The sequence below is a fragment of the Erpetoichthys calabaricus genome, chromosome 2, assembly GCF_900747795.2.
Source record: "Erpetoichthys calabaricus chromosome 2, fErpCal1.3, whole genome shotgun sequence".
Lineage (NCBI taxonomy): Eukaryota > Metazoa > Chordata > Cladistia > Polypteriformes > Polypteridae > Erpetoichthys > Erpetoichthys calabaricus.
The window spans coordinates 259,728,399-259,742,835 of record NC_041395.2 but is presented as its reverse complement, the minus strand read 5'-3'; the positions used below and the strand labels follow the sequence as shown (position 1 = coordinate 259,742,835).

Sequence of the window (14,437 nt, the reverse complement as noted above, 5' to 3'; positions counted from 1 at the left end):
ATAGCTGTGTTTATTAATTTTAAGGTATTTGTTATTTTCTTTTAATCATATATCCTTGATGCAATCTCAGCAATAGTTAGTTGCAGAATTCCTTTATGGGTACTGTTATTTTGGAAATATTCTTTTCCCATCACTATGTTTATGGTCATGACATCTGTTCTTGTCACACTTTTGTGCATTGTTTGTATATGTAATGTCATCACTTATTTCCAATTTAAGATGGTGGTACATAGCTTTTGGCAGCCAAGGTTTTAGATTTGTTTTAAAAAAAAAACAGGATTTGTGGTATTTATGGTTGGGACCTTTTGCTTGTTACTATTTCCATTTAAGTTTTGGCTTTGTCACTGATACTTTCAGTTTATTCTGGCCTCAGGATCCTGTCTATTTATCGATTATAATTTGCCTCATCCTTAAAAGCATTTTCAAATTTCCTGGTCACTCTTTTATTTTCTCTAATTATCTTCTGGACAGTCTTTCCACCTGGCAATTCTACTCATGAACTTATCATAGAAATGTAGTAGTCTGTCAGATTTAACACAGTAGATGCATATCATAAGCACTGTTATGAAATTTTGAGAAACAGACTTACCCATGTCCGAAGTACTATAGTGGAAAAAGAAGTATTAGTGAAGATTCAACAAATTAAAAACAGGTGCCCAACTTCTTTAGCATCTGTCTGTGCATCAAAGAAACATCTGGAAAAGTGTCTTAGTAGTTAGTTAGGAGAAAAAAAAAATCCAAAGATAGCCATTTGGCTTTGAGTTTGTCTAGTCCTTTGACAATTGTACTACTCCATTGATTTCTTGAGAGTCTGATTATGTTTTTTCCATGTCCATCAAACACTTCTTCATCTCCTGGTTAATTCTCTCAAACTGCCCTTAACAAATAAACTATATAGTTGTATCAAACCTTCCTAATTAAAAAATAAATAACTGCTCTTTGTAGGATGTAGGTACTTGGATACCCTGATTTTCTTTATGTCCTTACCTGCATCAGTTTACCCGAGTAGTGCTTTTCATTGCTTACGGTCAGTTAACAAAGCATACTTTCTGCTCCAGCCTCTGCTGGAACTGTTAGGGTTAATACTTAAATAAACTTTGCTTTACTCAGTTTTTCTGTTTTTTTCTCTTTCTTAAGTCCCCTTCATCTCTAGTTTTTTTGCATTTCATCACACATTAAGAGTCTATTGACTAGGATTTTTATTTTCTCCTTATGTACTTATTAATGCCTGCTTTGATTTTATCTTCAGGTTACTTTGACCATGTCCCAGCTTGCCCCTGAGCTGCAGTTCAGTATTGACAAAAAGCTCATCTTGCATCCTAGAAACAACAAGCTGCAGTATAGCTGACTCCCCCAGTTCGCCACTCTGTAGTATAAGGATCACACGTTTCTAAGTAGTTTGAGAGAATTTATGGATGGCATTGTGTTCACACTCCCACCTATATTGCCTACGCCACAGACAGACCCTCATACAAATAAGTGCTGACACTCATATAATTGCTTGAGGCTCAACTGAAAGTAAAATGTGGGGAATATATGTGAGCATTTCAGGAATTTGGAATAGGAAGTATAATTTGGGCACTACAGATTTGCATTTAATGCAACTAGATACAAACAATCCTTTCAAAGTTCTGCCTTTTAGACCTTCTTGGGTCATGTGTTTCTCAGACTGAAGGACAGGCAAAAAAGAACAGGCTAAATTAAAAGACAGCGTTTTCATGACAGTTCTAGGAGCAAATGCCTTTTATTACAACAATATTTCAAACATGAATTTCAGCCAGTCTTCAAAAAAAATGTTGTAAAAGACAGTAATTATCCTCGCCTCATCAACTAGTGTTACACACTTGGGAACTGTGTAGCATTAATCAGTTCTGTTGCTTATTCTCAGAAGTTTTACAAATGCATTAAAAAGCCATTTTCAAAATAAGTTTTCCTTAATATGTTACTTGTTCTGTATTTTGCCAGCTTTATCAAGATAGAACTTTATATGGAAAATGAATTGATGTAAAGTGTGATCTGACTACTCTTTCATCTTTGTTTCTAGCTTGTTTATTCATAGTAAGAACCGTTAATTAATTTTGGCATGTCACAATGAAATATTATATGCTAGTTGTGATAGTACACTTTTATGAAAAGCAATAGAAATATTTTATAACCATATTAATTAGGTTAGGTAGTTTATTTTTGAGTAGTCTTACTGGTAATCCATAACTATATTTCACAATTTAAAGTACAGTTATATTTTTTGAAATAAATATGTTGGTGATGTATTTGACGTGACTCCATGAATCATTCTAATGATGCAAAATTATTAAAACCCCAGTAAGCAGAATATGGACAGTGTTTTATATTAGTGAATTGGTTATACTGAAAGATTATACCATAATGTTATTTCAGATTAAAGATGTGAATTGTTTACTTAGATACTGCTTTTGGTGTTAAAGTAAAGGTCTTTTTTAGTAAAAGATATGAACATGTTATTAATGTTGATGTGTTTTTATTTTTCAGATGGTAAGGTGGAAGTAACCAAAGAAGGCATGAAATTATGCATTATGGGGCCTGGAAAGGTGTTTGGTGAATTGGCTATCTTATACAACTGCACTAGGACAGCTACAGTAAAAAGTAAGTTTGATTCTTACAAACCTCTAAGAGAATTTTAACTCATAGATATGCAGGTGGATGAACCAATGTTGTCCTGGATAATGGACTACCTGTCGGGCTGACCGCAGTTTGTGACACTCAAGGACTGTGTCTTTGATGTGAATGTGTGCAACACTGGAGCACCACGAGGAACAGTCCAGTCTCCATTTCTCTTCACGCTGTACACCTCCGACTGTTAAGAAAACACCAGCTCAGGTCACTTACAGACATTCTCTGATGATTCTGCACCTATGGGGTGTGTTGACAAAGAGAATGAGACAGAATATAGGAGTCAGGTGGAGAGCTTTGTTTCTTAGTGCCGAAAGAACTATATGCAACTTAACATCAGCAAAATCATTTAAATGGTTATTAAATTTCACCGTACCAAAGAGTCTCTATGCCCAGTCAGTGTTAAGAGAATTGATATGGAGCCTGGAGTATTTGCCATATGAAGTGCTCAAGCAGCTATCAAATGGTTTCTTGTAATCCAGAGGAGCATCAATTATACTTTGAGGTCCTCCTGTGTTGCTTACTCACTCACTCAGTCACTAAGATGGACCTCAGGTTTGGCAACTTAACTAATCATCCATATGAGACTGGAGATGTAGATTAACTAATCGCCTCTGTTCTTACTCCCGACTCCTTAATAATGTATATGAAGACCAGGACTACAATATAGGAACTTAACATAAAGAAACATTCTGAAACTTCTTCATCCAATTCTGAGTTATGAGGCCCAGAGCATGTCCCAGTAGCTATGCGTGCAAGGCAGAGAAAACCCTGGATGGGGTACCAGTTCTTTGCAAGGACACAGCACACACTCATATTCACGCTCAAATTGAACAATTTTCAGACTGCCATTTAACCTAACTGGCAAACACAAAGAGTGCATGCAAGCTGCACTTGCAAACACTGGCAATGAAATTCACAATCACCTGTCTCCATCCATCCATCCATTGTCTAAACCCACTTATCCAGGGTAGGGTCATGGGGAAGCTATGGCCTATCCCAGCAAGCATCGGGTGGGAGGCTAGAACAATTTCTGGATGGGGTGCATATCTATCGCAAGGTGAACACTCAGAAACACACTAGGGCCAATTCACCATTGCCAGTGTACCTAACCTGCATGTCTTTAGGCTGTGAGAAGAAACCTATGCAGACACTGGGAGAACATGCAAACTCCATACACGGCATTCCCAGAACATGACCCTGGTGTCCTTATTGCGAGACAGAAGAGCTACCACTCTGCCGCCCACCTCCATACTGTCAAATAATATAACAGAAAGCAAACTTTTCAGAACATTTCTTAATTAGTTCTAGGAGCTGTCTGTGGTACATTGTTCAGTGCCATAACGGCTGACAAGATCTCCAGAAACAGACTTGCAGTTAAGAGCTTTACCCTGAAGCAAAGAGCCAAATAACAATGCATAATGTGCTACAATTAAAGCTTCTCAGAGTGATATAGGGGATTATGCATGAAGTGAAGTCATTACATTTATCTGCACTAAAAATATGAATTGGATAATTTATAAATTGTAATTTTTAAATGTTTCCTGTGAAACTTATGAATAAAAACATGTTTACAGGAAACTATTTCCACGCATTATGTGGTATATAAACCTCAATTCTAGGTTAATTAGGCAGTGATGGACTATTAACTGTCAATCAAGGCCGACCATTCACTTCTATATTGATTCTTAACCTATGTGCCCAGGCCTGATGCTGATCATTTACAGTAGTTTCTTCTTCTGACCCACATCCTGTATATAATTCTGCATAGTTTCTCCTACAGTATTTTATGCTTTGAATGCTTTGTTCCTTCAGATTTTACAATTTCAGATTTCCCCAGTTATTTAGGGGACAAAAAACAACAATAGGAAGATTATCCATTTCCAACACAACCAGTTTTTATTTTTTCACTGAAAAATAAATCTCTTCTGCAGTGCAAACAGGTAGTTGTTCTTCGGGGATTATTGATGTCTTTTGCATTTGAGTTAGCAAATATGGATTTTGTGTTTAATGAAGTGTTTAACTGACTATTAAGCTCTAATGAAAATTAAATCGAATGGTATATTTTAATTTAAAGCATCATTGTTTTCATTCTGGCACTGAATCAAAGTATTCAGCAGATGATATTTTTTTTAAATATTAAACAGTATTGTTACTAGGGTAAGGGAGATAAACACTATTTCAGTAAAAACTGGGGGGCAACACCAGAATCTACCACAACATGATGACTAGCGCCATGCAGGCAGCAGCAAATCCATGTTCTGTATGGATACTCTTTATTCATGCTAATAACGTGGCACTTTTACCTGCAGTGTTCTAGACAATGAAGTGACATTGGCGCCTTACAGTGCTTACCTTTAGATTTCAGATTGCTCTTAGTGTACTCTCCCAACAATATACCGTATATACTTGAGTATAAGCCGACCCAAATATAAGCCGAGGTACCTAATTTTACCTACAAAAACTGGAAAAACTTATTGACTCGAGTATAAGCCTAGGGTGGAAAATGCAGCAGCTACTGGTAAGTTTCAATAATCAAAATAAATACCAATAAAATTACCGTACATTAATTGAGGCATCAGTAGGTTAAATGTTTTTGAGTATTTATTTCAAAGAAAAACAGTAAACTAGCTCTGTAAGTGGAGAAGAGGGTCAACAAAAACAATATGGTATCTCTCTCACTCGCTCTGTCTCTCGCGCCTCTGTGTGTGTGCGTCTCTCTCTCTCGCTCGCTGCACAGGGAATGCACAAGGAGAGACTGAACACGTGCGGAAATTATCGGCACACACAAACTGAAAGGGAAACTGGGCTTGCTCGTATAACCGGGGGGCAGCGGGACCTGACTCGAATATAAGCTGAGGGTGACGTTTTTCAGCACATTTTGGGTGCTGAAAAACTCAGCTTATATTCAAGTATATACGGTACTTGAGTTTTCTAACACAATGTAAATTAATTTATTATTTACATCTAAAAGTCCTTTTAGTATTGTGACAAGGGAGAAATAACCAACCACAGTGTCAGTGAATACAGTAGGTAAACAAGTAATCTACATGACTTATGTTTGCACTGTACCATTTCAAACAGGTAAATCAGCAAGTAGAGGTTTGTAGTTCATAAAAAGAATCCTTAATACAAAATAAATCGTAATAATTAAAAATAAAACTGACTCAGACACTTGGAACTGTGAATTCAGTAAATGGCATAATGATTACTAGTGTAGCAGGATGCAGATGAGAGCACTTAGTGATTGGTGGAGACAGCTACGATTAGCGTGTATTGTGTAAAACAATAAAAACGGTTGTGTCTTTGTATCTCTTCTGTTTTGGCATTCTTTAAATTTAAAACTTACACATTTACATTTTGTAATTACCTATCCTACATGTATTAACAATTAACTTCTACACAGATTACTTCTCCATTTTTCAGGGGAACATTGATGAGATGTTCGGATATGACAATACATTTCATTGCATGTAATGCTTAAAGTATTTGCTTAGGATTGAATGTTAAAGATGTTTTTACCTTTGTACATATAATTTCTTATGACCCCTTTGATCTATACTTCACAATGATTAAAAATATAAATGTAGCTGTCATTAGTTGTAAAACTTTCCAAGCACACCATTAACTTTGCTCCATCTTCTTTGAACTAGAATTAAATTCTCACTGCTAATCATATTCTTTCAATGTGTTACAAAACTGAAGGTTGTTATCTTTCAAAGTAAAACAGAAAATCTTAATTTCTTAATAAAGACAAAGTCAGCGTCAATATCAGTTAGAATTAAAGCAAACTATATATCATGTAATGTCACAAAATTGTATACATTTCTGTTACAGACTGACAGGGTCATAAAATTCAATGTGAAAAGAGTGCATGTGTAGTGCAGATTGGGCAGAGAATGCAGATGAGGCAGCTACACTTACTTTCTGAAAAGATATGTGAAATGGACTATCTGCACTTCAAGACACCTTCGACATTAACCTGTTTTTGCTTGGCAATATGTGTAATGCAGGTAACAACATTTTAGCTGAGACATTAAATGTAATGTAATTATAAAAATTTAAACTGTACCACCTGACAGTACTTTGTTTCTGGGAACAAGTTCCAGTAGATCATACAGAGTGACAATGTATTCCTGGTAATGATGGATAGTTTCCTTGTAGGCTTTTAAGCATTTAGCAGCAGCAGCCTTTCTGATAGACTGAGTGCCTGAGAAAGTTTAAATTTTATTTTTTCCCACCACATTACATCCACAGGACCGTACTTGCATGATGAATCGGGGCATGGCCTCTCATTTTCTCGGTAGCACTGCAGTGTTCATTGCTACTTGTACACTATATGTAACAGGTCACATCCAGAAGTAACTAGAAGACGTTTATTTATTAAATGGTTATTTGTTTGTTACGCTAGGATAGACAGTAGAAAGGCACAAGACAGAAAGGTCACCCCTGGAAATCCTCACCCTAGAAAACCATCGAGTGGCAGTAACAAAGACAACTGCTCAAGGGCTCATATCAAAAATATTTGAATAGTTGAATCTATATACAAGAAATAAGACTTTTAATATACAGTATGCATAACATATTTCCAAAAAAACAACATCAACAGAATGGAACAATTTAAAATGGTGCTCTTCACTAAATTAGTTTATGCCACTTTCATTTATATGGCTTGCTTTCCATGCACTTTGTTGCCATAGAAACAAATCCATCCAGACTATTTATACAGAATTTCAGAGAAGATTGCTTCCTGTGGTTTGTTTTTCACCTTCGTCTTTTTGTAGTGCCCTCTGCAAACTGGAGGGGAAGCAAAGGATACACCTTCTTTGTTTCAATTACCTAACAATGAAAAGCAAAATGTAAGTATTGATTACAACAAAAAATATAATGACATTGAACAAAACACTAGCAGCTGAGTTTATTTTTCACTGCATAAGGTAATGCAACATGAAATGAAAAAGTCAAATTATCTTCTTCTTGGTCACTTCTGTTACATTTTGGTATTTTTAAGCAATAGACTAAAGGACATGAAATTCTAATTGATTCAAATATGTATTGACCTTTAATAGATCTGGAATCTTATTTCCACATTTCTATTTGGGTCTAAATGCTGAGTGTTCATATTAGAAATGAATGCAATGGCAACTTAATGCACTCTTAACTGAATGGTCTTCTCAGCTCCCTGAGTGAAGAGTGAAACCACTCATAAAAGAGCTGTCATTTTTACTAAATGGCTAGTCCATTAACCAGAAAAAAAAAATTACTCATGTGACAGGATATTATATTGTGCTTTTTGGAGTGATAGTAATCACAGTTTAACTAAATAGTTTTTTTTTATTTGCTTAGTTTACCTTTTTATTTAATACTCTTTTAAAAAGCAGATATACTATATTTATATGTACCTTTTGATCTGAGAAGGAGCAGATGCAAGACGACGTCATCATCACAGCTTGCATACTGCATGAGTTTAAGTGACAGCTCTTGTTTGAATAAATGCTTTGACAATGTTCCTGTCGTTGCAACAATAAAGCTGGCTTTTTCAGAAACCTGGACTTACCTCCTTCTCTCTCGGACAAGTCTATGACCCATCACACACATATATATATATATATATATATATATATATATATATATATATATATATATACTGTATATATACGGTATATATTCTGTATATATATATATATATATATATATATATATATATATATATATATATATATATTATATATATATATATATACAGTATATGTGTGTATGTGTGTGTGTGTGTGTGTAATTTATTTGCTCATGTATCTTTTTTTGCAGATTCAGCTATTTTCTGATGCCAGAAATACTGTATTACCAATAGTAATAAGCATATAAATTTTACAATTCAAGAAAAGTATGGGTGGGAAATTACTTAATGTCCATCAAAAGCACATACTGTTTGCTTCTCTGTAAAATCCACATACTGATCAGTTTTGCCATTATGGAAGTCTGAAGGTCCCTTTGTGGCAGAACTGCATTAGAGCCATGCGTATACGTCTGGACCACATAGTGCCTGCCTCATTCCAGTGTCAGTTCTTAGATGTTACACTTTATTTTATATGATGGGCTTGTCATTTTCAGGAATTTTTGTTGCTCTCAACAGAGGATGTTTTTGGGCATCCACTTTTAAGCTGGTGTCCAGGATAATGGACTATCTGTCAGGCAGACCTCAGTTGTGAGTTTCAATGACTGTTTTTCTGATATGATTGTGAGCAACATTGGAGCACTATAAGGAACAGTCCTGTCTCATTTTCTCCATACTTTGCACACCTCAGACTATAAATATAACACCAGGTCAGGTCACTTGCAGAAATTCTCAGGTGCTTTCTGCCCTTATGGCTTGTATTAATAAAGGGAGTGGAACGGAGTATAGGATTCAGGAAGAGAACTTTCTTTCTTGGTGCAGAAAGAATTGTCTGCAACTTAACATTGACACAATCAGGGAACTGGTTGTGGACCTTTGCTGCACCAAAGAGATTCTACGTCCAGTCACTATGCAAGGGGTGGATGTAGAGGTGCTGCACTCCTACAACTACTGGGGGGGGTCCACATCAATGAAAGTTTGGAATGGTCGCATAACGCAGAGGAACAATATAAGAAGGACTGCATTCCTTTAATGTCGGAAGTGACATCCTTTACATTTTTTACAAGACTGTAATGGCCAGTGCAGTTTTCTTCACTGTGGTGTGCTAGGCACACCAAATCAACAAGCTGAATCAAAGGGCATTTTCAGTTATGGGATGCACTCTGGACCCCCTGGAGGAAGAAACGAAAGATAGAATTAAAACGAAACGGAGTGCCATTATGAACAGTGCTGCTCCTCCTCTCTTTGCCACACTAACACTGAGGACTTCCAGCCAATGAATTATTCAGCAGAAGTGTTTCAATAAACACTATGGGGGCTCCCTTTTACCAACAGCAATACTGTAAGCCTGCATAATGCCTTATGGTGATGTCTGTGTTGCCATCTTTAAGTATGGGTGAATGTCTGCCACAAACAATTCTACTTTAGAAGAAATTCAGTTTTCTTCTACTGAACCATGATTACATAACTAATGCAGTTAGTATCATTCTTTACTGAGATGTGGAATAACATAATAAACTGCTGGTTATAATACAATGTATGCCAATATTGTCGAGGATATATTGTTAATTTCATAAAGTGTTCAGAATTTTTTGTGCGAATCTTATATACAGACTGCTGTAATCTAAGTTTTTCAGTTTCAATTGGCGTTTTTCTTATTAAGTGCTTAGTATGCACACATGCTTTACAAGTTGTAACACATTGCTGGTGCCTCAAAACTCTAGTAACCTGCATTTAATTTCCAGCCCTTTCATTGAAAACGAGTCCATTTTGGCTTTACTCTGCAGATTGCTTTTTTCTCACTGGCTTTCTTAAGAAGACACTGGGGATACTATATCTTAGCTGTATAGCTGGCATGTGAGTCCTATTAATCTTTGTCTTGAGAAAATACCTCCAGATGGAAAATGTTTTAGTGAAACTTTGAAGCCTTGCCCTCCTTTGCTGAGGTGTTTCACTTGCAAGTTGTTGAGATGAGGCGATTGATTTGCTTCAACATTGTGTCTCTTCATCTGTGTTATTAGCATGACCTGCTGCACACAGATCTTTCATAGTGCGAAGTAAGGTGCATGCAAGCGCCAAAGAACATTAGGTTATATAGCGCTATATCTAGAGAGCAAGTCAAGGGAGGTTCTACTAAGGCTATTTAATACACCCACAGTGGTTAGGATCCAGTTCAAGTAATATGTTCAGTTTTTAGCTCCATATTATAAAAAAGACATAGCAGTGCTAGAGAAAGTCCAGAGAAGAGCGTCTACGCTTATTCCAGGACTAATATGAGAAAAGATAGATGGAATTAAACTTTTAGGCAAGATTAAGAGATCATTTCCAGCAAGTAATGAGATACACAGGAGTCAGTGTTTTTAGAACATTAGAACAGTCTAGACAAGAACTGGCCATTCAGCTAAACAAAGCTTGCTGGTCCTATCCACTTAATTCTTCAAAAAATATCAAGTCTAGTTTTGAAAGTCCTTAAAGTCTTACTGTCTACCACACTACTTGGTAGCTTATTACAAGTGTCTATGATTCTCTGTATAAATAAAAACTTCCTAATGTTTGTGCGAAATTTACCCTTAACAAGTTTCCAACTGTATCCCCATGTTCTTGATGAATTCATTTTAAAATAACAGTCTCGATCCACTGTACTAATTCACTTCATAATTTTCAACACTTCAGTCATGTAACATCTTAATCTTCTTTTGCTTAAACTTTATATATGTACTAGATTGCCTCCTTAATAACTCCAGGGTAAATACTGTCTGGTCCTGGTGATTTGTTTGATTTCAGCCTATTTCATTTGAGCTGTACTTCTCCCTGTACAATTTCTAAATCTCTCAGAATGTTCTCAGTAGTCCCCTTTACTGCTGGGAGGTTATCCACTTCCTTATTTGTGAAGAAAAATGCGAGTTTAGAGCGTCTGCTGTTTCACTGTCTGTATCTTTAAATTCCCCTTTACTATTCTTGATGCACTTCACCTTCTCCTTCACTGTTCTTTTACTTCTAAAAGACTGAAAGAATCTCTTTGGGCATCTTTGCTATATTCCTCTCCAAATATCTTTTAGCCTTCCTAATAACCTTCTTATTGGTTAGCCCCATGTTGTCATATACCCTTTTATCTGCATTGGAGTTATTAGTCTTATACACTTTATATAGCTGTTTTTTTCCCATTGCAGCTTTCTTTTTTAACTCTTTATTAACCCAATTTGGAGTTTTTTTAATTTCCTACTAATTCCAAAATTACATATGTGCCTGTTCATTTGTGCATGTAAAACATTTTTAAACCTGTTCCACTGCTCCTTGACTGTCTCCACACTTAAAAGCTTATCCCAGTCTATCCTCCTTAGACTTTGCCACATCTGCTCATAATTTGCCCCTACCAAAGTTAAACTTAATAATTTTAGTCTTTGCATCCACACTCTTACAAAACACTGAGATTTGTATTATATTTTGGTCACTGGACTTTGGTGGTTCAGTCACCTCTGCACCCTAAATTCTATCCTGATTATTACAAAATAATAAATCCAGACAGGCTTCACCCTGTGTTGGTGCTTTAATATACTGTGTTAAAAACAGTCACTGATTACTTCTAAAAATTCATGTTATCCCAGTTAATATTTGGATAGTTAAAGTCCCCCATGACTATAATATCCCTCTGTAAATTTGCCTTTTTAATATTACTAAAACCTGTGTTAAAATTATTGTCTGCATTGGGTAGTCTATAACACATTACTAAAATAAGACCTCTTTCCCTAATGCTTTCCAGGTTAAGCCACATGTCCTCACTAAGATGGGGCTCACCGTTCAACTGAAGGGGACTTACATTTAAGTTCTGTTTGACAAAAGCAGCAACCCCACCTCCTTTTCAGTTCTGTCTATCCATCCTAAAAAAATGTGTATCCTTCTATGTTATATTCATCCCCATCTTTGCCAGGTGTTGGCCAACATTTATTGGGTAACTTAACGTTAAAGCCGAGTAGAAAAAGTTAGATACATAAAACCTTACAGCTGAATCTGTCTGAAAAAATAAGATTTTTTTATTACTGTTAGCCTCTTGAGGTCAGTTCAGTGTGAGTTATACCTCTGCCTCATCCCTTGAGCTTTGCCAAAATGAAGATCTGTTAGATAAAAGGTCAAAAAATAAAAATGCTATGATGGTAGGATCACAGTTGAGGGGTTTTAAATATGCTGGCTGACTATGCTGCTTCAAAGCAAATACAATTCATAGATAATTTACTCAGTATCTGAATTAGTGAAGAATGAATGAATGAATGAATCATAGGCAGTGCAGTTCTCGTTAATACTAAGGTCCATTTCCATTGAGCTTAATCAATTGGTGTTTGTTCTGTAAGGCCCTTTTCATAGTGAGCGCTTAACAAAGCATTTAAAAACACTAAGTGACAACATGCTTCAAAAATGTATTACATATGTACTGTATGCTAAGTAGAATGTGGTAGTGTACAGTTTAGAAAGTAGTAAATTAAAACAGTTAGATGAAAGAGAAAATAATATGTAATACCATTCTTCAAATGCCATGAAGACAAAGTGACAAATGCATTTAGAATGAATTGTTGCAAATAAGGATTTTTAGAAGCAAATGATGTGAGTTTTTACAATAAAGCTGAATGAGTGTTTGTTAAAAGCTAGAGCAGTGACACCAGCTTGGATCTTTATCTTTCACAGGTTTGTAATAAGTGTAGTCAAGAAGATCTGGAGGATTTGATTTATGTGGCCTTTCTAAGGGATTTGATCTTTAATATAACCTGGCCCTTAGCCATGCGTTTTATCTTACTTATCATTCTACTTTTCGACCATGTTTCTCCATCCTCCAATGGTTTATTTTGTGATACTGGTTACACCACTAGCATCTTCTTTCTCTTCACATTGCTGTGTCTGCGATTGGACAATTACTCAAAAGGGGGCTAATCATGGACAATGGGGACATCAAGGTCTCTGTAATTGGAAGCCAGTGTAGTCAAGACAGGTGAACAGTGAGTTAGGTATTTTCTCCAGCTCAAGCAACAGTATTCTGAATCAAAATAAAATTCTGACATAAATGTGTGAAAAAAATTAGCATGGGTGAATGTAAATATATATATTGTGGAATATGACCCGGACACAGACAGACGGAGAGCATTTAAAAGTCCACCACACGTTTATTGTACACTATTATTTACACTTATCGTGAGCACAACCCGGTACCACAGCACCAACCACCCCTTAGTCCTTGGCCACACAACACAGTGCCTTCAGTCTCTCAGGTCCGCCTCCACTCCTCTCCACCAAGCTTCGTCCTACTCCTCCCGACTCTTGCCAATGATTGGAGGGAGGCGGCCCCTTTTAATCGCCCCAGAAGGACTCCAGGTGCATCCTGAGGGCTTCCGTAGCCACACCCCTGTGTGGCGGAAGCTCTGGCGGTACATCCGGTAGTCCTCCGGGTGTCCACAATCCTCTTCCCCCCCGGGTGTGGCAGAAGTGCTGAGGTCCAGGGCTCCCAAGGCATCGGGGCACCCACCTGTACCCGTGGCCCCCACAGCAACTAGGGAGGATGCCCCCTCGTGTTCTGGAGGAGGCACAAGCCCTCCTCCGGTCCTCCTGGGCATCCCGTCCGGGCATGAACCCCAGCCGGGTGCCACAGTGCCCCATCGCCAGTGAAGAACCGTTGGTCTGAGCGACACAATCCGTGAGGATGCCTCAACCCCGAAGTGGATCCTAGTCATTGTCCAGGGTCCAATCCAGCACCCTGGAACACCCTTCGTTGGCCCCCTCTCCGAGGTCTTGGCGCCCCTCTGTGCCGTGCCGCTCGCGCCTTCGCGGCCTCCGTCGGTCGTGGGGCTGCCCCATCGCCAGCGAAGTGTCGTCCTGCCAGACGGTCCATCTGATGAGGGTCGGCTTCCCACGAAGCAGGTCCTACTGCTCGCCCGGGCCCAGTCCTGTAACAGACAGAAACGAGGGCAGAGCCGCTGCCTGGACACCCTTCCTTGGCGTCCCTCCGTGCCGCGCACTGGCAGCGCTCTCCCCCCCGACGAGGACCCCGGAACTTGCCTGTTCAGAACCCCCTCCGCTTGTTGTGTATCCCTCCAACTGATGATACTGACGGAACCGTCTGCATTTCTCTCCTGTCCACTGGCTTTGGGGAGTGGCCCTTCTCTGGACGTGCGCACCCAGCTGCACGTCCTT

The 14,437-nt window shown here is 37.8% G+C and overlaps 1 protein-coding gene across 2 annotated transcripts in view; it reads left to right on the top strand.

The window, feature by feature from the left end:
- The window catches only part of prkg1b (protein kinase cGMP-dependent 1b), a 692,808-nt gene that overhangs the window by 267,182 nt on the left and 411,189 nt on the right, over window positions 1-14,437 (top strand). For both annotated transcript variants that reach the window (XM_028795416.2, XM_028795414.2), the window contains exon 3: window positions 2,509-2,622. In XM_028795416.2, the coding sequence (XP_028651249.1) occupies window positions 2,509-2,622 (114 nt within the window). The remainder of the gene's footprint in view (window positions 1-2,508; window positions 2,623-14,437) is intronic.